Below are 24,242 nucleotides of genomic sequence, written 5' to 3'. Positions count from 1 at the left end.
AACTATAGCAACAGAGAATTCATGTTAGTGGTGGTTATAGCTTCTTGTAAGTTGAATGTATTTTTCATTTTTACTTTTCATCCAGAGTTAATTCTTGTGAAATGACTTAAAGATTTCAAAATCTGCCAATATTGTGCTTTCTGCAGAAATAATTTTTTTAACTTTTTGTTGAAATTGTAATAAAATATGCGTAACATTTATTATTTTAACCATTCTTAATCTGCAGAAAGAATCTTAAGTGATGAAGATAAACCGTTGTTTGGTCCTTTGCCTTGCAGACTGGTAAGTTATCAGTTTACTCAATTCAAAGAATGGTGGAATGGAAATTCAGTGTTTCTGCTTTTTTTGAATCTCAGAAACTTTAATTGATTATTTAAGCATAGCTTCACTGTGTTCATAGGAAAACCCATTTTCTGTAATGATATCAAAGAATGTTTGTAGTCGATAAGTTCTCATTATTTTCCTCTTAAATACACCAGCTCTTTTCATCCAGAGCTCTTGGTTAAAGACATAAAAAGATGGGGGAAAAACTAGAAACAAAGAACTTATTCTTAAATTTTTAAACTATAATTAGAAATATAAAGCAATACACCCTCTACCACGTTTGACTACCTTATTAGCAACATTTAAATAAGCACAAATTAATGTCAAAACAGAGTACATTTAATATCTAGAAAAATGAGAAAGGAATAGGCAGTCAAAGCTCGCGAATTTTAACCGTGTAGCTGGTGTCAGATAGTGTCATACTTACCTGCCGTCCAAGCTTATAATCATAAAATTAAAGAGTAAAATCATGTAATTTTATTCATGTAGAATCACCTGGGGAACTTTTAAAAATGCCTAGATCCTACCACAGGTCATTAATTCAGAATCTCTGGAGATGGGCCCCAGGCTGTAGTGCTTTTTGAAAGCTTTCCAAGAGCCAGGGTTGAAAACCACTGGTGTAAGCGCCTAACCAAGAAACAAAAACCAATTATATGCATATTTCGGAGATATTGCAAGTTTGGTTCTAGACTATTGCAATAAAGCAGGTCACTCAAATTTTTTGGTTTATCAATGCACATGAAGGTTATGTTTACACTAACCGTATTGTAGTCTATTAAGTGTGCAGTAGCATTATGTCTAAAAAAATGTGCATACTTTAATTAAAAAATTAAAAATTGCTAAAAAAATAAAAACTGCTAACCATCATCTGAGCCTTCAGCGAGTTGTAATATTTTTGCTGGCAGAGACTTGACTTGATGTTGATGACTGCTAACTGATCAGGGTGGTGGTTGCAGAAGGTTGGGTAGTTGTAGCAATTTCTTAAAATAATGAAGTTTGCTGCATCAATTAATTCTATTACTTGAACACATATAGGCCATCGTAGAATTATTAATTGGCCTAATTTCGATATTGTTGTGTCTTGGAATATGGAGGCCCAGAAAGAGGAAGAGAAATGGGGAATGGCTGGTCAGTGGAGCAGTCAAAACTTACACAACAGTTCTTTGTATTTTATGGGTGTGATTTGTAGCACCCCAAAACAATACAATAGTGACATCAAAGATCAGTGATCATAGATCACCATAACAAATATAATAACAACGAAAAAGTTTGGAATATCGTGAGAATTACCAAAATGTGACAGAGACATGAAGTGAGCAAATGCTGTTGGAAAAATGGTGCCAATAAACTTGTTCAACATGGCATTGCCACCAACTTTCAATTTGTAAAAAACATGATAACTGAGAAGTACAATAAGATGAAGCACAGTAAAATGTATGCCTGACCTAAAACCTTAAAACTCTTCAAAGAAAACATAGACAGTAAACTCTGACATTGCTTTTAGCAATATTGTTTTGGATATGTCTTCTTGGACAAGGGCAACAAAAGAAATGAATAAATTAGGACTACATCAAGCTAGAGGTTTTTTACAGGGAAAGAAATCATCAACCAAACAAAAAAACAACCTACTAAATAGGAGAAGATATTCGCAAATGATATATGTAAAGGGTTAATATCCAAAATATATAAGGAACTCATACTACTTAACACCCCCCCAAAAAAATCCAATTAAAAAATGAGCAAAGGTCCTGAATATACATTTCTCCAAAAAGGACATACAGATGTCCAACAGACATATGAAAAGATCCTCAACATTGTTAATCATCAAGGAAATGCAAATTAAAACCACAATGAGCTATCACGTCACACCTGTTCAGAATGGCCATCATCGATAAATCAACATTCTTATGAGAATGTAGAGAAAAGGAAACCCTCATACGCTGTCGGTAGGATTGCAAATTAGAGCAGCCACTATGGAAAACAGTATGGAGAGTCCTCAAAAAATTAAAAATAGAGCTGTCATATGGTCCAGCAATTCCATTTCTCAGTATTCGAAGAAAGTGAAAACACTAATTCAAAAGATACATGTACCTCTATGTTCATTGCCACATTACTAGTAATAGGCAAGATATGGAAGCAACTTAGATGTCCATCATTAGATGAATGGATGAGGAAGATGTGGTGTATATATACAATTGAATATCATTCAGCAGTAAAAAAAGAATGAAATCTTGCCATTTGTGACAACATGAATGGACCTAGATTGTATTTTGTTAAGTGAATAAGCAAATGATTTCATTTATACATAGAATCTTAAAAAAAAAAATGAATAAACAAAACAAAATAGAAACAGACTCACAGATACAGAGAACAACCTAATGGTTGCCTGATGGGGGGATGGGCACTTTTTTTAATGCCATTTTAAAAAAATTTCAATAACATTTAGCCTTTAGCAGGGGTTTATTTGAGCATGGAAGAGATGCCACTTTATATGGGAAGGCTCTTTGGACCTCCAAGACTGGGTTAGTCTCTATAAAAATATTTTTTTAAAAAGTATGCCTATAGAGAAAATACAATTCAATGTGATTATTTAACAGCTAGTTAGTTTACTGACTTTTGTTTTCGTTGCAAAACACCTGGAGTCTCAGGACCCTTTTTATGTGAGAAATATAGATCATGTATCAGAGATTCTTGGCTAGGGGTTGTGCATTAGAATCCTCTTTGGAACTTCTATAATATATAGATACCTGGACCACTTTGGACTTACAAAATTGGAACTTCTAGAAATAGATCCTAGTATTAAAACTGGCTTGAATTATATCTTTATGATGAGTCAGCAGAATGGTAGTTCCCATTAGTCTTGACTGATATAGGATAGGATAGGTAGGATATGGCCATCTATGTTGACTGATATTTTTGCTACAGAAAATAAGAGTTGATAAGTATGTTAATTATTGTAAAGGCAATCACAAATATATAAAATAGAGCTAATTTTGTTTAGTCATTAAGGCAGTTCTTACACATTTTCTTGATTCTATATGCTTCACTTCGCACACAATTGACTCTTCTGCATCTATTTTTTTCTGTTGATATGGTTCTGTATAATCCGTTTTCATTGATAAACTTTCTTGTATTAAACCAACCTTGCATTCCTGAAATCCAACTTCATTGTGCAGATTATCCTTTTTATATATCATTATATATGATTTGCTAATATTTTACCTAAGATTTTTGTATATGTTCATAAGATAAGTTGGCCTTTTACTTTCTTTTCTGTAATGTTCTTTTCTGGTGTCGGTATCAAAATTTTGCAGGTCTTTTAAAATGTAGCTTATTTTTTTTTATTTAATTTTTAAAGTATATAGTCATTAGGAGTGAACTTCTATTTTCCTGATCCCCACGCTTCAAACTTATGTATGTATATATCCACTCACCTTTCTCTCCTATATTAGAGGATAAGGGACCTGGGATGAAGTGGCTTATCCTTCCACCTATGCTATCTAAAATGCATCCTCTCTCCATCAGTTATCCTTTCTTTTACCTCCTCCTTTCCTGGCACTTGCCCTGTAGACAAGCGTGCCCCATTATCCTCCTCTTACTATTGACCTCCGTGTTATCTTCCATTCATCTATGACCTTAGCTTTTTCATTTCTTTTTATGACCAAGCCATTTTAAAGCATATTTCATTTTATGTATTTCACCATGCAATGAAAAATGTTTAAATGCATATAAAGAAATAGTAGCTGCAGTTTTAAATTTTATTTCATATTGAGAGGAGGAAGAGAAATTTTATACACAGCAAAACTTCCTTAAACAATAGTGTATACCCTGGCTCCAATTTCCTGCTAACCCTTCACTTTTCAAATCCCTACAATTTGGCATCCACCCCTGACATTCTTTCACTCTTCTTTATTTGACAGTTGTTTACTTAATTTTGTTAACTACTTCATTCTGAAACTCATTTTCTGTCTTATTTCTGTGACATTCCAAGTTTTCTCTCTACCTCTCTGGCAGTTCCTCAGTCTGCACCCCCTCCTCCATCCTATAAATGTTTTAAACACCCAGAGTTCAGCCCATGACCTTCAGTCATCTGATACTCTTCCTGGTAGCCCCATTTATGCCTCTTGATTTCAGTTATATCCAAATGATTCCCAACTGTGTATCTCCAAACCGGATTTATTATCTCATTGCCTGCTTTATTTTTTTCACCTGGATCTCCTAAAGGCTCCTCAAATTGAACAATCTAAATAATTTTTCTTCCTATATTGCCTGTTGTCTTAGCTAATATGATCACTGTCCATCCAGGTAACCAAGCTAGAAACTCAGAAGTCCAATTGGTTGCATCATGGTCTAGATGTTCGGATCCAGTTGGTCAGCAGAGTTTGTTGAATTCCCATCTGCATATTTTTCCTGTTCCTTCCATTCGTACTTCTACTTGTTTGCTTCAACCCCATATAATTTCTTGCCTAGCAGTGTGTACCCTGAATCTCATTCTTTTCTAATGCATTATTAGAGGGGTTCCTCTAGAAGTCACCCTGATCGTATCTTTTAAACTTTTTAGCCTGTTTCTCCATTATCACCTGCCAATCTCCACATCTATGGTTCAGGCTTGCAGAATCATTCCTAATCTCCAATGCTAGTTCCCAGCCCTTTGTCATTGCCAGAGTACCCGAAGGGTAGACTCCTTTTTAAGATTCTCTTCAAGCTTTGCCTTACCTGAGAAACCTCAGATCATGTCCTGTGAGTGAGATATCCCTCATCTGTGTGGTACTGCCTCCTTCAGTTGCTTCCTCCTCCTCCTACCCACTTCCCTTTCCCGCCCCCAGGGGTTGTGAGCTCCTTGAGAGCAGGAGTTGCGGGGTGAGGGGTAAATTTTTATTTTAACATCTTTAAAACCAAGATGTTTTGGTTTTGTGTAGAAGGTCCTCAAAATTTGTTGAACCAAAGAACATTACAAAAAAAATTGGAAAATAGAACATTAAGCAGGAAAGGAAAACTCAACTTATTACTCATCTGTCTTTTTTCATTAGCATATTTCTACTTGATTTTAATTTGTATTTATATGTAGTTAGAGTATCTCTTTAAAATAAATATTAAAAAATGTTTCATTAGGAAATAAACATACAACCCCAGGAAGCTCAGAGAGTTCCAAAAAAGATGAACTCAAAGAGGCCCACACCAAGACACATCATAATCAAATTGCCAAAGGTTAAATACAAAGAGAGAATCTTAAAAGCAGCAAGAGAAAAGCAGCTAGTTACTTACAAGGGAGCTCCCATAAGACTGGCAGCTGATTTCTCTAAAGAAACTTTGCAGGACAGAAGGGCTTGGCACAAAATATTCAAAGTGATGAAAACCTAGGATCTGCAACCAAGAATACTTTATCCAGCAAAACTATCATTTAGAGTTGAAGGACAGATAAAGAGCTTCCCAAATAAAAAAAAAAATAAAAAAAAATAAAAGCTAAATGAATTCATCTACACCAAGCCAGTACTACAGGAAATGTTGGAGAGACTTCTTTAGGAAGAAAAAAAGTATCAAAAACATGAGTAAAGACTGATAAAACTACATATCTATCAACAAGTACCTCAAATGGAAAAGAATTAAGTGCCCCAACTAAAAGATAGAGTGACTGAATGGATAAGAAAACAAGACCCCTACATATGCTGCCTACAAGAGACTCGCTTCAGATTAAGAGACACACACAAACTAAAAGGAAGAGGATGGAAAAAGATATTGCCTTGATGGACCTAGAGGATATTGTGCTGAATGAAGTCAGAGAAAGACATATACCACATGATTTCACAACAACAACAAAAATGGAGGCAAACTCATAGAGAATTTTTGAGGGCTACTAGATGGGAAGGGGGTTGGGGGGAGATGGTGAAAAAAGGCAAAGGGATTAAGAACTACAAATGGATAGTTACAAAATAATCATGGAGGTATAAAGTATAGCATAAGGAAGATAGCCAGCAATGTTGTAATAAATATGTAAGGGGAAAGAAGGGTGGGTACTAGATTTAGTGGGATGACCACTTTATGAGTTACATAGAGTCTAATTACTGTGCTATACAACTGAAACTAATGTATTATTGTATGCTGACTATAATTGAAAAAACTCATTGAATTGTACAATGTAGATACAAACAACTAATTATTATATTTCAGTGAAGCTGAAAAAAAATACTTCATTACATTCTTGGGAGTCTGTTGTTTGCTGTCTGGATACATGCGTACTCCTTTTCTTTTCCGTGGAGAACCAGCAACATGGTGGCAAGGAGATAGCTTCATTTTATTCGGCAATTAGATATTTCTCATTCCATTCATTGCATGTTAGAGACATGTCATTAAAGATGTCATTGATTCAGTTCCATACCATCTAGAAAGATTTCGATGTGCATCTGGCTTTGCTTCAACTAGCTATGCTTTAAACTAGCATTCCTAAAAGAAGAAAAGTACTTCATATGCATTGGCTTCGTTAATTGTGTCAATCTCTTTTTTTTAGGATGACTGTCTTAGGTCACTAACAAGGTTCGCTGCAGCACACTGGACAGTGGCATTACTCTCAGTGGTGCAGGAACATTTTTGTAGACTTTTTGCATGTGAGTGTTAATACATGTACCATATATGTTATGGTAATTTCTCATCTTCTGTAATTTTGTTTTTAGTGATATAACGTCTCTTCATTATGAGAGAAATATTTTGGTAATACTGTTTTGTCTTATGTACAAGTTCTAGCTTATAAATACATATATATCTTGCATTTTTAATAAATTACTTACATTGGCATATGAAATGTGCTAATGTATTTTTTTTATTTAGCATTGGTGCCTGATGACAATCATGAAGACCTTCCATGCATATTAGATATCGACATGTTTCATTTATTGGTGGGTATCTCGTCATTTGTTTTTGAAATTTTCTTTATTGTATTATAGAACTCTAATATCCTAGACTTGGTGAATGATGTAGAGGCAGACAGGGAAGAGTATCACCTATTACTCTTACCATGTCTCAGTACATTTCTTTTCTGGGGATCCTCAAAAAGAAAATGTTAAGGAATCTAATTGAGAGTCTTGACCTGGGTGTCTAATCCTCTCTTATTTTGCTTTGGGGCTAAAGTCAGTAATTTAACCTCTCTATACTTTTTACCTATAAAAAATAACACTAGTAATGTAAGGGCTACTACTGACCCCTACAGTGCTTTGGGGCACATACAGCCCCTTTGTGTGATTTAGAGAAAGGTATGTCTTCTGTGCAGTCTGGTGCCAGGACACACCACTGGCCAAGCAGTAGGTGGCTGAACTTCAGCCCCACCTCAAAGAGTTCCCTTACTCGGGACACTGAGTGCAGCGCCACGCACAGCAACCCCAGGTGCTATCCCCTTAATCTCTTTGGACATCACATTCTGTAACTTTAAGTTAGTACCTACCTCGTATGATTGTTTCAGAACTCAGTGGGATGATCGATGTAAAGAGTTTAGAGCAGTATGTCCCTAGTAAGTTATCCACTGTCACTGTTCCCACCACTCCTGTGAAAACCAACATCGTACAGGCAACAGGCTGACAAGAGAGCTGGTATTTATCATGTGCCCGACTCCTTCCACACACATTCTTGTTTAGTCTTTTCATTCTTACTACTGTGGTATTATAAACACATATATATTATCTCTAGTTTACCAACAGAGAGACAGACTCAAGGTGTTGACTTGTCTAAAAAGCCCATAAGAGAAGCTAGGGTTCCTATCTAGATTTTCGTGGGTCCAAAATCCATGCATTTTCCACTGCTCACTCCCTAGAAAGATTTCAGCTGTTACTAACAGTAGACCACATATAAGGGAATTGCTGGGTAAATGAAGTGATAGCACCCATCTAGATTTCATTTAGCCAACCCTAGTGGACTTGCTAACATGTATACCCTTTAAGAACAAAGATTCCTTAAGGGAAGGGGCTGAGCTCCGAGGGGGGTCATATCAAGAAAACAGAAATGTGTTTAGGTGTGAGAGGAAAGGTGATCTGTATGATAACTCTGGATTTGGTATCTAGGTGGGCTTGGTGCTCGCTTTCCCCGCGTTGCAGTGTCAGGATTTTTCAGGAATCAGCCTTGAAACTGGAGACCTTCACATTTTCCATCTGGTTACTATGGCACACATTGTACAGATCTTACTTACCTCGTGTACAGGTAACTCCTTTCTGTCAGCTTCTTGAAGAACTGCTTGAGTTTTCTCAGTTTAAAAACTATTAAAGGAAAAGGTGCTTGGATAAGAATGTAAATTATTTTTTCTGTTTATCCTCATATGACAAATTTTGAAACACATTCTATTAAAATCCCTTAGCAATGTGAGTGTTTTTACTTATTTTTATTTCATAAGTTTAGTAATATTTGAGTACCATAGACCATATATATAGCTGATTCTGCTCACAGCGTGCTGCCTGGCACCCTGAGTCACCACACTGGACTTCCTCTCCCAAAGCCTGCAGCTCCTTGTTCTGACAGTAGTATACTCATACCTTGGAGGTTAAAGTGCCGTGTGTTTTGTGGGGGTCCTTTCATACTATATGCAAGCGTATAAGTATATTTGAGTGCTTAAATGATGTCATCAGTCCATTTAATTGGCAAATTCAAAGTATGAATATTTCCTCTTTCAGAAGAGAATGGCATGGATCAAGAAACTCCTGCTGGTGAAGAAGAATTAGCAGTCCTTGCTTTGTATAAAACACTTCGCCAGTACACAGGAAGGTGGGATCCTAATCTTTACATGATAGGCAGTTCCCCAGTATTAGTAGGTAATAGCATGAAAAAAGAATTCATTTGTTAAATAAGGGAAATTGCTGTCTGTTGACATGTTTTAAAAAGAAGGGAGTATATCTGTACTAACGTGATTAGAAATCTCAGACATGGCAGATATCTAAGAGGAGTAATATGCAGAGATTGCCACATTTATTTGGTCATGGAGCCCTTCTTTTGCTCAGAGGAGAGTGGAGACATGGATCTTACTTTGAAAAGTGCTGCTCTAAAACATGTTATCTCACTGGCAATTTAAATATGCAAATTAAATTGACATAATACATTTTTCAGGCAATTACCAGGACTGGCAGGAATGCAGTGAAATTGTTAGAACTTGATATAGTGTTGGAGTCGTTTTGATTTGGTACAAGTTTCATTTAGCTTTGTCATGATATAAGTCAATAACTATAATGTTTGTTTTTTAACAAAGTTACTCCATTTCTGAGAATCCACACTAACAAAATAATCCAACTTAGAAAAACCTATAGACATAAAAGATGTACACTCTGATATTATTTATATTAGCAAAGAATTTAAAGCACTCTAAATTACAGGGGAATAATTTGGTATTGGTTATGATTGATGTGTTCCAGAATATTACAGTTTCAATAAAAATTATGGTTTATGATGTTCTGAAAAACATGTAAATTTTAAATTCTATCTGTTACAGTTATGACTGTGTAAGATTAGTATGGAAATAGTTTGCCAGAATAATACCTGATAAAAGATTTCTAGAGTAGTGGACGGTTATTTTTTATTTTCCAAATTTTCTTTCTCAATAGTGCTTTTATAAATTTTAATAACAGTATTAGAGGCTACATCACCATTTATACCTGACTTCCTATAATAGTCAGGGCTACCCACTCCTCTCAGGCCTGTATACCATCAATTCCAAATAGCAGTTGTCTCTGTTTTCACTGTGTGCTATACCTAGAATGACCTTCTCTTACTAGATTTCCCTATTATCATTATTGTCTTTTTAGTGCCTTGAAAGACATACCCTCTGGCTGGCATCTGTGGAGGAATGTCAGAGCTGGAATCATGCCTTTCCTAAAGTGTTCTGCTTTGTTTTTTCATTACTTAAATGGAGTTCCTTCTCCACCTGAAATTCAAGGTAATTTTTAATTTCTTTCAGAAGGAAGGAAGTGTGTGTATTCTATTACTCCAACAACGTACAAGTGATGTGCAAAAAATGAAAACTGATGACTGACTTTCGTGATATATACAGTTACTATAGAAGAAAAATTTGCATTTATATGTCTGATACTATTGAATCTCAGAAATGTGGCTTTTGTACATTTACATGTACAAAAATGTACTGTTTTGTTTTCATATGTTAAAATGTTTGATTATTATTCATAAAGTGGGTTCCTCAGATTTTAAAAAGTGAAAACGGACCATTTCAAGTGTATTTTAACTTGTAGTATTAAAGTTCAGAAAATCCATGATTGCACATAAATCTTAATGTAGGAATTAATTTACTGTTTCACAGTTGTTTTCTGTATTCGGTTTTGATCCATTTCATAAAAGATAGACTTAAAAGTTTACTGTATCACTGTATCTCATAGTGCCTGGCACAGAGCCTGGGGTGCCTGCATGTAACGCTGCTTTCTAAAAGTTTGTTGAGTGGCATCTCCATTTAGCTAGTTCCCCAGACATCATATAGAATATTTTAGATTGCCTCATCATTTGCGGGGATGATTAGAGTTTGTTTGAATCCACCTCCTATGATGAAAAATTATCTTATAATACTGTACTGCTTTAAACTTTTCCACAGCACCATATGTTATTTTTGTCATTTAATGTTCTCAACTAACTCCATGAAGATCATGCAGGTATACTTTTTGCAAAGGATAAAACTGAGACACCAAGAAATTGTAACCAGTTAAGTGTAGGAATCACCTGACTCTACTCTCAGTTGTGTCATTTTATGGATCCCTTCCATGTGCATTTTATTAACTCCTACAAGTTATGTACCTAGAAAATTTGAACTCTTTCCTCATAGCTCTGCTGTTGCTTACTCTTGTATAGGATCTACTCTTAGTCGTCATGTGCATTACTCTTTTCTTCTCCATTCGCAGTTTCTGGAACAAGCCATTTTGAACATTTATGTAACTATCTTTCCCTGCCAAACAACCTCATTTCTCTTTTTCAAGAAAATGATGAGATAATGAAATTACTGATTGAAAGGTAATGATTGTACATTATTCTTCATTGAATAGTTATATGTAAACAACTTCAGTTTATCGCATATATTGCAAAATTCTCAGGCAGTGAGCCTGGCAAAATTTAATCCATGTAATTTAAATTATGATGATTAGGCCTTCTTATTTAAGGATTTACCTTTGTGGTAAGATTTTTGCCCAGCTAGTGAATAGTATAAGCATATTTGCTTGGAAGGAGAGAGGTGGTAGAAATGTTTTTTCCTCTGATCAACTTACTTGTTAAGCAGGGGTCCCCAACCGTTGCTTAACAAGTAAGGAACTGGGCTGCACAGCAGGAGGTGAACAGTGGGCAGTTCAGCAAAGCTTCATCTGTATTTGTGGCTGCTCCTCAGCACTGACATCACCGCCTCAGCTCCACCTCAGATCATCAGGCGTTAGATTCTCATAGAAGCACCGGTCCCTGGTGCCAGCAAGGTTGGGGACAGCTGTGGTTAAGGACTCTGTTCCATAGACTTTGGAAATTGAAAGAAATCTTAAGGGTTACCTAGTCCAGTACCCTTCCTTTAAAATTTAGCTATTTTATGCACAGAATCTGGGGAGAAAATATTTGCAAATCATATATCTGCTAAGGGATTAATATCTAGTAGGTATTGTGTGTGTGTGTGTGTGTGTGTGTGTGTGTGTGTGTGTGTATGGTATAGTGTGTGCGGGAAGTCGTACAAGACACGCACATGTGTGTCTCTAGAATTCCTACATCTCAACAGAAAGGCAAACAATCCATTTAAAAATGAGCAAAGGAATTCTCCAAAGAAGATATATAAATGACCAATAAGCACATGAAAACATGCTCAGTGTCACTAGTCATTAGGAAAATGCAAGTCAAAACCACAATGAGATACTACTTCACACTCATTAGGATAGCTGTAATCAAAAAGGCAGACAGAAATAATTTGTGTTGGTGAGGCTATTGAGAAATTGGAATTTATGTACATTGCTGATAGGAACAGAAAATGGTATAGCTGCTCTAGAAGAGTATGGCAGTTCCTCAGAAAGTTAAATATAGAATTATCGTATGATCCAGTAATCCTACTTCTAGGTATGTATTAAAAAAGAATTTAAAGCAGTGACTCAAATAGATACTTGTACACCCATTTTCATGGTAGCATTATTCACAGTAGCCAAAAGTTGGAAGCAACCCAAATATCCATCAGTAGATGAATGGATAGACAAAATGTGGTATACACATATAGTGGGATATTTTTAAAAACGAAGGAAATTCTGACATATACCATAACATGGATGAACCTCAAAGACATGCTAAGTGAAATAAGCCAGTCACAAAAGAACAAATATTGCATGTTTTCACTTTTATTAGGTACCTGTGGTAGTCAAATTCATAGAGACAGAAAATGGAATGGCGATTGCCAGGGACTGGTGGAGGGAGGAACGGATTAGTGTTTAACAAGTGTATGGTTTGTAAAGTTGGAAAAGTTCTAGAGGTGGATGGTGGTGACAGTTGCCCAACAATATGAATATACTTAATAGCACAGAACTATATGCACTTTAAAATGGTAAATTTTATGTCATGTATATTTCACTACAATAAAAAAAATTGTTTAATATAAGTGTTCTAGTTCCAGATAATAAGAGATTGTCTTTAATTCAGACTGATTTTTCTGGAGTGTCCAAATTGGGGTAATAGTATAAATAGCCACAAGTTTTAATATAGTAAGCATTCTTGCTTTTAAAAAATCACAGGTCATATTCTTTTAATTTTAAAAGTTGCAAACAAACTATGGTATTCCTCCAAGCTTCTTTTGATGAGGTTAATAGATTAAGCAAAAAAGTTTTTTTTCTTTACTGGATTTAGAGAGGAAAAAAGTCTAGTTCTAGCCTTTCAAAACTAAAAAGTGGTTTTTTTCCTCCTCCCTCCCCCCACCCCCCATTTACATTAAAGTTGGTGTCAGAACACTGAAGTTAAAAGATATCTAGAAGGTAAAAGAGATGCTATAAGGTAAGTCAAAGATCGTCAAAGACTTGGGGTGGGTGGAAGTCGCAGAAGAAGGGAGAGAGGAAGGAAGCAGGGTATTAAGTGCTGGATTCCTTCAACACTGACCTCCCAGGCCTTTAGTGATTCCAAGAGGTAGGCCATCCTGCCTTCGTTTTTTTTTTTCTTAGTCTAGTGGTAGTGACAGTTTGTAAAAGAATCAGAATTAAGAATGTAATATAGTGCATTATTTTTAGCAGAGGAAGCAAATGACAAAATGATTATATTTTGAAATGCTTTAAGAAAATGTGGGTCCTATTTTAGATTTTTCTTAGCTCTGTTCTTTTTCTATCATTACAGAAAACTTCTAACTATCCAAAAGTTTAACGAATAGCTTAATAAGGCTCCACTACCTGTCACTCAGCTTCAGCAGTTATCAAATCATGATGAGTCATTTTTATTTTTTCTTCATTTCTTTTGACAACTGTGTTCTGATGCTGTAGTAAAGTATGCACTACCAGGTGATTACACAAGTTTCACCTGTTAATATCTCTTTAGTTCTGCCAAGCACATTATCATAAAAAATCAGAGGACTAGAGGAGATTATCTGTTCTGTTTCTTTGATTTTATACACAACCTGTCCCAAATCCAGAGATGATTTAATACCCCAATTTTATTAGGTCAAACCATCTGAAATTTCAGCTTTTGTAAGTCAAAAATGACCAATTGTATCACCAATTGTATATGGTTTTTGTAAGTCAAAAATGACCAATTGTATCACCAATTGTATATGGTTCGGCCTGCAGTCAGAAAACTCATTATGTGGAACAGTAGTTCTCAGCCTAAAGTGTATATCAGAACAAGTGTGTATTTGGAAACTTAAAAAGTACTCAGGGCCCTTACCTACCAAGTCTCATTTCTCTAAAGTTGGGTTCCTAGTATGTATATCCCCCCCCAAAATTTTCCCCAAGTGGTGCTGGTATAAAAACCGCTGTCGAAAGCTCCCTCCTGGTTTCAGTCCACTCCCGCCTCTGCCGTAGGTAAAGCCGGCAAAGGCCAAACCACTTGGCCTGTGCGGGGCAGGTGTGCACACTGAGAGTGAGGCCTCGAATACCAGTTGAATTTGGATCTAAATTTTATCTGAATTAATTGTCACAGAATCAGCATAGCCTGGTGTTCTGCTTTCTCCCCTCTTCCAAGTCATGTCTGCCTTAAGATCACCCATAATAAGCACATCTTTTCTCTCTTCTCTATCTTAAGTCCTGTGGTCGGGCTCTCCATTACTAGGTGGTTTTGGTAGGAGCCTGGGCGTGAACATCCTCTTCTCCGCCTCCCCTGCTTCCCAAAGCTACCACATTTTCACTTAAATGGAGCAGATTGGATAAGTACTGTGTACTATCCTGTTCATTTATTCTGAGCTTTTCAGTTAAAAATGTGAACCCTAAGGTTATTTAAGTGTGAGTTTTTAATTTATTACTGTGGCTTTTACCACTCTGGTAGCAACCAGTCATTCAGACTCAGTCTACCTCACATTTTGACTGAGTTACCCTGTCACTGTTGTAACATGCCCTCATATTAACTGGGTTTTTGTGTGTTTTTTTAAGCTATCCAAGAGAATCTAACAAATTAATAGACCTTCCAGAGGATTACAGCAGCCTCATTAATCAAGCATCTAATTTCTCGTAAGTTGTGATATTAGAGTGTTGAGCATTTCCTACCTCTGAAAACACTCACTTCTCTACATAGAATTTAAGGGATTTTGTTTGTTATTATTCTGTTTGTTTGGGTAGGAAAATCATAACATCCGTAATACTCGAACTACCTAACTTATGAAAAGGTTTCATTCCACTATATTTCAGAATAAGATATAGAAAAGGGGGTGTTAGGGGGACTAAGTTTGATTCATTAAAGGTTACATAAATAACAATTTGCACTATAAAGTAATAAGAGCCCTTAGTAATTTTTAATACATTATGAAATATTTAACATGCAAACAGCATAAAAAATAATCAGTAGTGTAAAATACTTAAACATTACACAGACAGTAGAAGATGCCCATGGATCTCTTCTTTGGGGCACCCTCTTCCTTCCCCAGCAGAGAGCCAGCGTTCTAAGGGAGGAGGAGCATTTAGACATTAACTGCAAATGTTTATGCTCCTAAGCATTATTAGTATTATTTTGCATGTTTCCAGCTTTGAAATGGCATTGTACTGTACATATTCTTTGTCTTTTTTCATTCGAAACTGTTTGTAAGATTTACTTATATATTTGACATATGTAACTTAATTAATTCATCAGTTTTCACTGTTGTACAATATTTTGTTACGTGATAATAGAATTTACATTTCTTCCTCCTACTGATGATTTTGTCTTTTCTCCAGTTGTTTGTGTATATGTGCGAGATGTTCCCTATTCTAGATATAATTTTGACTAGACCATAGGATGTGTGTATCTTCAACTCTACTTGATGTTGTATAATTTTTTCCAGGGAGATTTAACCACTGTCAGCTCTTCAGCCACTCTTTTTTCGAACAATGACTTGTGTTTTTTTGTTCCACGGAGGTGTCCCAAATCAGGTGGTGACAAGAGCAGAGCCCCAACTCTGTGCCTTGTGTGTGGAACTCTGCTGTGCTCCCAGAGCTACTGCTGTCAGACCGAACTGGAAGGGGAGGATGTAGGAGCTTGCACAGCTCACACCTACTCCTGTGGTTCTGGGGTGGGCATCTTCCTGAGGTAAGGCCTTGGAGAGGGCTTTGTAGCTTTGTATCTGCCACAGTAAATGCCTTTTGAGGGATGGCACAAAAAACTGCTTCACTGCTGAGAATTCTGAGACTGCTGTTCCTCGTCTCCTCACATCTCATATCTGCCCTGGGCTTTCCATTATCATTGTTACCACCCCTATGACAATTCTGTTCTACTTTCCTCATGCCTCATTCTAATGTGAAACTTCCAATTGACTTTGATTTTCACCTACATCAAGTCAGAATTAGTCCTTTTGTTGTGTCTTCATGGTTTTGGATTCATACATATCACAGGCTGTTGTATATAGTTGTGTATATTCAACAGTGTACAACAAATATTAGTGACTGCTATTTACTGGGCATTGAGAATGCAGTAGTCAACAAAGCAGACCTAAATCTCTGCCTTCCTGGAGCTCATTTTCTAGGGAGAGGAAATAAAAAGACTGATAAGAGTTTAGAAAGTGATAAAGTGATACATGCAAAGGAAGGGAGTATGAAATGGCAGGTGGGGAACTGGATTTTAAATAGGAAACCAGGGAATGTTCCCTTAGAAAGTGACTTTTAAAGAAAGACATAAAGAAGTGGGGTGAGCATTCTAGGTAGGGAGCAGCAAATACAAAATTGCTGGGGAATATGTCTGTCGTGTTCAAGGAACAGCAAGAAAGCTGGTGTCGCTGGAGTAGTGTGTGCAAGGGGAAGAATCGTGGCACCTGGTATGTCCTGGTGACATCTCTAAGTGAGATGGAAGCCATCTCAGGGTTTGGAAAGAAGAGATGACATGAGTTTGAGCTCTGGGGCACAGATTATCTCAGACATTGGGTAGCCCCCAGTGCTTGACAAGTTCTTGTATATGATAGGTTTTCAATAAATGTTGAATTGAGCTGAATTATTAGATCCAAAAAAAAGTCAGGCAAATCTCTCAGAGGGCTCAGGAGACACATCTTTAAATAGCCTTTAGGAGAAATGTGAAAGTAGCTTTTCCCCTTGCCTGGCATATTTCATAATTCTTTTGGTCACGTACAGTATTGCCTTGTGTTTCATGCCACCTATTTCATAATGTTTGTGTACCATTTTTAATGAATAATTTCCTCATAATACTAGAAAATGTCAGTGACTTTTTATGTTCAAAAATTAACTTTCTCACACTTAATTTTTAAATACTGGTGTTACATGAGCTATCAATTCCTAATCTACAGTGTTCCTCTCCCTCACTGTATTGATTTACAATATAGTCATTATTGATTAAAATACAACCATTTTAGTAATTTTTAAAACTTCAGCAGATATGTTAATACTTTCGTGTCTTCGCTATAAGTGTCATTGTTTCTCTTCCAATACTGGTATTGTCTGCTTTTATAAGACTGCAGTTCATTTGGAACTGAATCCAAACCTTGGTTACTAGTATATAATGTGTACATGGTCTCTCTGCAGAGTACGAGAATGTCAGGTGCTATTTTTAGCCGGCAAAACCAAAGGCTGTTTTTATTCTCCTCCTTACCTTGATGACTATGGGGAGACCGACCAGGGACTCAGGTAAGGGCCCATCCAGGGATTCTGGGTGGGCTGACTCTGGACCTCCAGAGCCTTCAGTATATGGTGGACACGAGCCGTGTGGTCCTGATGCTGGGGCTTTTTTCTGGCGGAGGTGGCTGGTATCTGCGGACTCATCCAAGGAGGGCAACCTAACTGCCTAGTTTGGCACTCCTCGCTCAGAATAGATAAGGGGAAAGAACAAAACAGTGCACCTTTTTCCCATTTCTCACGCTGGAGAACCAGAACTGTTTGAATCACCATGTGGCATCCACAGTGCCACAGCATTGCAGGGAGAGCCCTCTGTGACTTGTATGGCTTTGTGTGGGGAGAGCCAGTGTTGTTCAGGTGATAAGAGAGCAAACCTTTATTGATAAGAGATGAGCTTATCTTATTATGTAAGAATCAAAGATTGAAGTCATACAGAGAAATGCAACAGTATTTGAGTCTTAATCACTTCCACTCTGGTAGCTTCTGTTATGTCACAGCAAAATGCTAACAGCAGTTTCCTCAAGCACCATTACAGAACTTCTTTTAGACCATCTCTTCTTGCCCAAAGGAAGTAAAAGTCTTAACCTAGGTATAACTGTCAGTCTCGGGGAGCATAAGTTAAAGGCCTGGAGACAGGCCCCAGGAGATTGACCGCAGCGTTACAGGAACAAGCCGCCTGGCAATGGCTCTTCCTGTTCTCCCAGGCGCCTAGGCTCTTAGGAGCACGAGCCCTGGTTAGAGTGAGAGGTGCACTGTGAATTGGGAGCAAAGTTTCTAGGCATGAACTCACCAAAACCTGTGCTTTGGTTAAATTAGACCCAGATGTTACTCACATTTGGCTGCTTTGCTTATTAGACTTTGTGGCTGAAAGACGACACTCTGAGGAACATATGTACCCCTGTAATTTTTCTTTCATCCTCTCCCCGCCCCCTCCCTTTTTTACATTTAACCAACGAAATGGACAGAGAATGGGTAGTTTTAGCCTCTTCAACCAGCCCCTTCTGCTCAAACCCAGCCCTGTTCCTTCACTCCAGTCTGGTGTACAGTTTCCTCTTTTCAGCATTTGTTCCCCTTCAGCTCCTCCTAGCAAACCTTCAAAGGTAACGTATTAATAGCCACAGTATCCTGCCGAACAGAAATTTTGCAGAGGGTCTAAAACCAATAACATACCTTTTCCTAATCTAGGAAAGGTCGGGGGACAGTATATAATAGATGAATAAACAGAATGCATCCAGAGTGACATCTGTCTTCTTTCCAGACGGGGAAATCCTTTACATCTGTGCAAAGAGCGATTTAAGAAGATTCAGAAGCTCTGGCACCAGCACAGTATCACAGAGGAAATTGGACATGCACAGGAAGCAAATCAGACGCTGGTTGGCATTGACTGGCAACATTTATAATCACTTGGCTACCAAAAACATAAACTTGGATTTTTGTAACCCAGGGGCTTTTCAAGAAAGAGAGTAGGAAATAAGTTCTACTGGATTTCGAAATAATTCTTTATTTAAGCTTTTTTTTCCCCCAGTTGTATTTTTATAGTTCCGGCTCCAGGGACTGATGAAAATCATCTTCCGTCAGCAGATTTTCTTGCACCATTTGCTGTGTCCCTCAAACATAACTTCTTGCAAGGAGCTTCTCTTCCTGGGCTGGACGCAGCCCCTCTGGGCATCTGACTGCATTTGACCGCTCCCAGTAGTCTGAGCCATGTTACATTACTGATCACAGAGCACTCCAGGCCTGAATCTGGTTTGACAGCAGCAGGAAGCAGTTTCTGTGGTCTGTTGGGATTGCACTTCCTGGTCCCTCTCAGTGACTGTCAGCACTGGGACTTGGTCAGTGTCCCCTCTGCTGACGGGACCCTACCTCTACGAGCAAAGCAGTGGATTTAGAAAGGGGCATTCCCTGGTCTCGGTCAACTGTGAGAGGGCTGGGGCACTCGGGAGCCAGGAGCCCCTGGGAGGAAGGGGAGAAGGTTGCTGCTTCATACTCTGGGTGGTTTTCAGGGCTGTGGAAAGTTGGATTTTTTTTTTTCTTTTTTTGGCAAGACTTTGGCTTTAAGAGGAAAAACTCATTTTAAAGGGCTTTTCAAAACTTATTAAGTATCCTTATTTTTCAGATGATATAGTCTCTTATTTCTAAGACTAAATTGAGAGTGTGTGCATCTAGAATCGAACATTAGCAAAAAAAAAAAAAATGAGAACTCGGTGTCGAGGTTCCCCCACCCCATCCCCACTGGCATTTCTTGGAGTAGATTGATTGCTCTTTACCTGCTGGCTCACTTAGTACATTCCTGGGACAGCCTTTGTGCCCAGGCTTTTATCACTTTTTAACATTATTGTTTTTACTGAGAGGTGCCTTCCTAGAATGATAGCCGCTTAGTAAAGTAGCTTATAACTATTAGTACCACACCGTCACTCTCCTTTGATACACGCGTACTGAGAACATGAATACACACAGAGAGTGATGGCAGATGGTAGTGGAGGAATAAATTCGAAGCCTCTCTAAGATGGGTCTAAGAGACAAATGAATAATGAAAGGCTCTTGGATTTTTTTTAGCCGATGCACGTAACCGTTTCAGTTTCCTTTGAACTGCATCTAAAAGTTCCTTTCCCCTCAACTTTGCAGAATCCACTGTATACCCAGGAGGAAGGTCAGAAATCCATACTTTAGGCTAAAGTAAGTGGGGACGCACAGGCTGCATTCACTGCTTCCTCTCCAGGGTGGTCTTCCGAAAGGATGATCTTGGCCTTTCTTGCTTGGGACTGACTCACCCAGCTAAGAGAAGGTGTTTCTCACCCAACAGGAAGAAAATCTAAATTAGAACCCAGTGTCCCCCCCCCTTTTTCTGGCCTTTATCCCATTCCTAAGATCTGGGCTTTTTAGATGGCTTAATGATTTTAATGTTTATTTTGGCCTTTGTCACATCCCATTCTTTAGCTTTTAACTTCAGCTTCTTTTGGCTTTTCTTAATAATGGTCGCCAAGATTAAATTTTTAATGATAAAGATCAGGTTTCTCCCTTGTAAATGGATCACAGACATTTTCCTCAAGTCATAACAACACTCCAGCTTTCAGGACTGACTTCACAGAAGTCTGTTGTTAGCTGAGTGTATCCCTGGATTCCATCTTTGAGAATGTCTGGGAGTCCGATAAAGATGAATTAACATGAAATAGCAATATGCGCACCCTTTATCTTCTGGTGTTTGCATCATTAAGCTAATTGTCTTCCCTACCTATCAGATCATCTTAGTTTCATGATTTGTTCCGCATGTATTATGTTTATTGTGGAAATGTTTATGTAACATGCTTTTCATATCAGGGAAAATCATATCTGTTTAATAAATTGGCTATAACTTTAATATCTGTGGAAAACTTGTAAAATTTGGAATGTATCATATGTAAAAAGTTTAAAGATATCAAAATAAATGCTTTAGATGTTGACATTACTTCGGGTCTGCCTATATTTTTTTTCTGTTTTCTTTCACATGCTTAAATGCCATGGAGATATTCCCCATGTCACCTTGCTTACAAATAAAGTGGGACATCTGTATTAGCTTGACATGTAAGATGCTTATATTATTAGTGTCAATTATGGCCATTAGCCAAACGATCTTGACCTTCCCAAAGAAAGCTTGATCATCATTTCAGCTGATTAGATTTTATGTGCCTTGGCTATGACAGCTTGTGACCTTTCCGAATCATGCACTTCAAATTACTAGGGAAATGGTACCTGAAGTCTTTCCGGGCGCCAAGACATCTCCTGGTTTAAACCCTTCTTGTTCATCCTTACCTGGTTATCTTCAGGTCCTTGTTCTTACACCTCCCTAGACACTTTCCACTTGGGAGAGACACATGTAGAAAGGGAACCACATCCTGTGTTTGCAGGGGAAGCATTGCCTACAAGATCTCTGCTGTGCTTTTAAAAATCATCCTGAAAGGAAAGCATCAAACTGGAAAAGCAAGGTTTCCATTGTGCTTTCTGTCTCCTGGTCGTTAATGCTGCTTCCGGAGTCCTCCCTTCCCAAGTCCTAATGTCATCAGTTCCAGAACTCATAAAACCCTCTAATACACCCCTTCCTCTGTCCCTATTCTTATTTTCTTTAAGTCAGGTTTTTTGACGTTTAATTTACAAATAAATTAACCCTTTTTAGTGGGCAGTTTTATGCATTTGACAAATGCATATAGTTGGTTAACAACCAGGACAGTCAAGAGCTAGAATAGTTCCATCACTCCCCAAGAAGTTCTCTCATGCCGTTTTATGGTCGCCTTACCCATCCTGACCCCTGGCAACCACTAATCTTGTTCTGTTCTTTTGGCCACTTCCAAAATGTTATATAAATAGGCCTTTTGTAGCTTTTTGAGTCTGGCTTCTCTCAATAGGAAAACTAATGCATTCGAGAGTCATCCATGTTCCTTTTGGTTACTGAGTCATTTTTTCATGCAGATACAGCAGATGAATTTACACAAAATAGCAACACATGCTCCCTTTATCTTGTGTTTGCATCACTGGGTGATGCTTAGGCAGTTACCAGGTGAAGAATATTTGGGTGATTTGGGGTGATTATGAATAAAGCCACTATAAACATTCATGTACAGGTTTTTGTGTGGCCCTGTTTTCATTCCTCTTGGGTAAATAGCTAGGAGTTGTCCTTTATAGCTTAATCCACTCATCACCATCCTTATACGTCATTCTCTTTAACTTTGCTGTTTATACTTATCCTCTGGAGGACAAGACAGTGCCATCAGGAGTTAAGGACTGATGTATCCTCCTTTAAAGCCAATGTCAAGTCTACTGAGGACTGGGAAGGTATCCCCTCCCTGAATTTTCATCGTATTCCTTCACATTCCTGTTACTAACACGCAGGAATGCTGCACTGCTACTGGAAGCCATCTTTTCATCTAGTATAGCAGGTCAGAAGCCCTAATTATCTTGGTCCCCCAGTCCCTGGCTAAGCTGCAAACCTGCTGGCCTAGCATTACAGTTCCCTGGGCGAGGAGGGGCAGGGCAGTGTGCAGCGCAAGCACCTAATCTTATTAACCTGATTGAGGTTATTGAGGGTTTATTTGCTGGTGCCTCAGTCCTGGCTTGAAAGTGTTGCAAAAGGGTATGGATTCATGAGCTGAGGCCACAAATTCTAGAACACCCATCTTGCTTTATGTTCAGAATAAGTAACTAGTCCCTGTTTCTTCACTATGGAGTTTTAAAAATAAAAGACCTAAGGTACTGTCTTTATCTCTCATGCTACCCCAGGGCTAGACTGGCAGGACTTTGAAAACTGGCTGAGTCCTTTGGGTGAAATGATTTGCACTGGCCCAAGGAAAGACTGAGGTTAGACACAAGGAAGGACCTGGTGCCAGAGTCTTGCTGGGCACTGGTAGATGACCAAAGAGATGGGCCAGCTTTCTCTGGCAACCACCTGGCTCCCTGAGAAGACCTATTACAGTCGCTCGCCCTGCATCGGCCTGGTCCAAACTAGCAAACATTGAGATTATTTAGATAGCCTAATACTCACTGTTCTTGAAGATAAGAGCAAGAGGGAGAGAGGTGACTCCCATGCTGTTGAAATACAAGGTACCCTGATCGCTAACAGCGCTTCCTTTCAGTGTCAGGTTTCATTTCTTAAAAACTATTAGAGTTGGGGATCCTGTGATACAAACTTGAATAGGCTAAGACAGGCATTTTCATACAATACACAAAAGTGATTTTCATACAGTATAATTTTTAATGTCTATTGTACAGCTGTTAACAGCATAGTTACACATCTGGGCCTAGAGCAGCATTTTCATGATGGTTCTCAGCACTCTTGAGAGGGAAGAGGGCTCCAGGACCCTTGTCAGAGGTGGCCGACTCCCTCGGCATTTTCAATGTGGATCATTCCTTGGTCTCAAGGATTGACTCAAGTCAGATAAAACCTGGTACCAAAGTCTGACAGTGTCCAAACATCTTTGATCCGGTCTTAAGCCTGGGAGAGTTAGAGCCCCGGAACATACCCCAGGCAGCACCAGAAGTCTTATTTTCTCCACACTGAAAACAGGACAGCAGTGAAATCATTCTCTCCTTCAACTATAAAAGCTTCCTTTCTCTTTTTCCTGAAGGAACTGAAAACTCTTGTAGTTGCTAGCTCAGAAAGAAGGGCTGTCTCGAAGAATCTTCTTTAATGCAGAGGCAATCCAGAAATATTGCCTTGAAGGATGGATATCTGGGGAAAGAAACAGGAAGGAGCTCCCAGAGGACTCTGCCCTCCACTGTAGACAATTAGTATCGCCCATGGGGGCTGTCACGGCCACGTGTGGGCATCCCTGGGCCCACCAAGAGGTGAGGCCTGGTCTCCAAAGGATTGACTCCTGTCTGATCGTTGCTCCTCTTCTACAGAAGGGCAACCATCTAACCGGCGCTTCCACAGAGGAGTCAAAGGAGGTCACCCAGTCCTTTTAGGGGGGGAATGTTGCTGGAATATGCTAACAACTTGACTTCCTCAGCCCATAGCTCACTTCTGGCTAAGCGAGGGCATGTGAATGTGACACAAACGCAGGCCTTTAACTGCACATTCACTAGGGGGAAATAATTCTCTACCTAAGTTCTCTTGCCCCATGATTGAAGAATTCTTCCTTCGAGCCCTCAGTGCTTTGGAGAATCCGTTACTCTTGGAAGAGTATAACTGTTCCCCACCTTCCCCCATTAAACAAGTAATATAGCTGACTTGTCAATCTTGGCATT

General features: G+C 38.3%; 1 protein-coding gene across 3 annotated transcripts in view; it reads left to right on the top strand.

The window, feature by feature from the left end:
* The window catches only part of UBR2 (ubiquitin protein ligase E3 component n-recognin 2), a 98,400-nt gene extending 77,430 nt beyond the window's left edge, over window positions 1-20,970 (top strand). For 2 of the 3 annotated variants that reach the window (XM_039854622.1, XM_039854623.1), the window contains exons 36-47: window positions 227-282; window positions 6,830-6,926; window positions 7,147-7,214; window positions 8,370-8,505; window positions 8,973-9,063; window positions 10,095-10,225; window positions 11,193-11,301; window positions 13,234-13,290; window positions 14,868-14,945; window positions 15,826-15,996; window positions 17,436-17,537; window positions 18,784-19,033. In XM_039854622.1, coding sequence (XP_039710556.1) covers window positions 227-282; window positions 6,830-6,926; window positions 7,147-7,214; window positions 8,370-8,505; window positions 8,973-9,063; window positions 10,095-10,225; window positions 11,193-11,301; window positions 13,234-13,290; window positions 14,868-14,945; window positions 15,826-15,996; window positions 17,436-17,537; window positions 18,784-18,925 — 1,238 coding nt within the window. In that variant the 3' untranslated portion in view covers window positions 18,926-19,033. Of the gene's footprint in view, window positions 1-226; window positions 283-6,829; window positions 6,927-7,146; window positions 7,215-8,369; window positions 8,506-8,972; window positions 9,064-10,094; window positions 10,226-11,192; window positions 11,302-13,233; window positions 13,291-14,867; window positions 14,946-15,825; window positions 15,997-17,435; window positions 17,538-18,783 lie in introns of all 3 variants that reach the window. The other variant, XM_039854624.1, reaches the window with a different exon arrangement.
* Window positions 20,971-24,242: the final 3,272 nt, after the last annotated feature.

This window comes from Pteropus medius, unplaced genomic scaffold (genome assembly GCF_902729225.1).
Source record: "Pteropus medius unplaced genomic scaffold, Ma_sr-lr_union100, whole genome shotgun sequence".
Taxonomy (NCBI): Eukaryota; Metazoa; Chordata; class Mammalia; order Chiroptera; family Pteropodidae; genus Pteropus; species Pteropus medius.
Note: the sequence above shows the minus strand (reverse complement) of the source record. Positions and strands in the feature narration are given on the sequence as shown.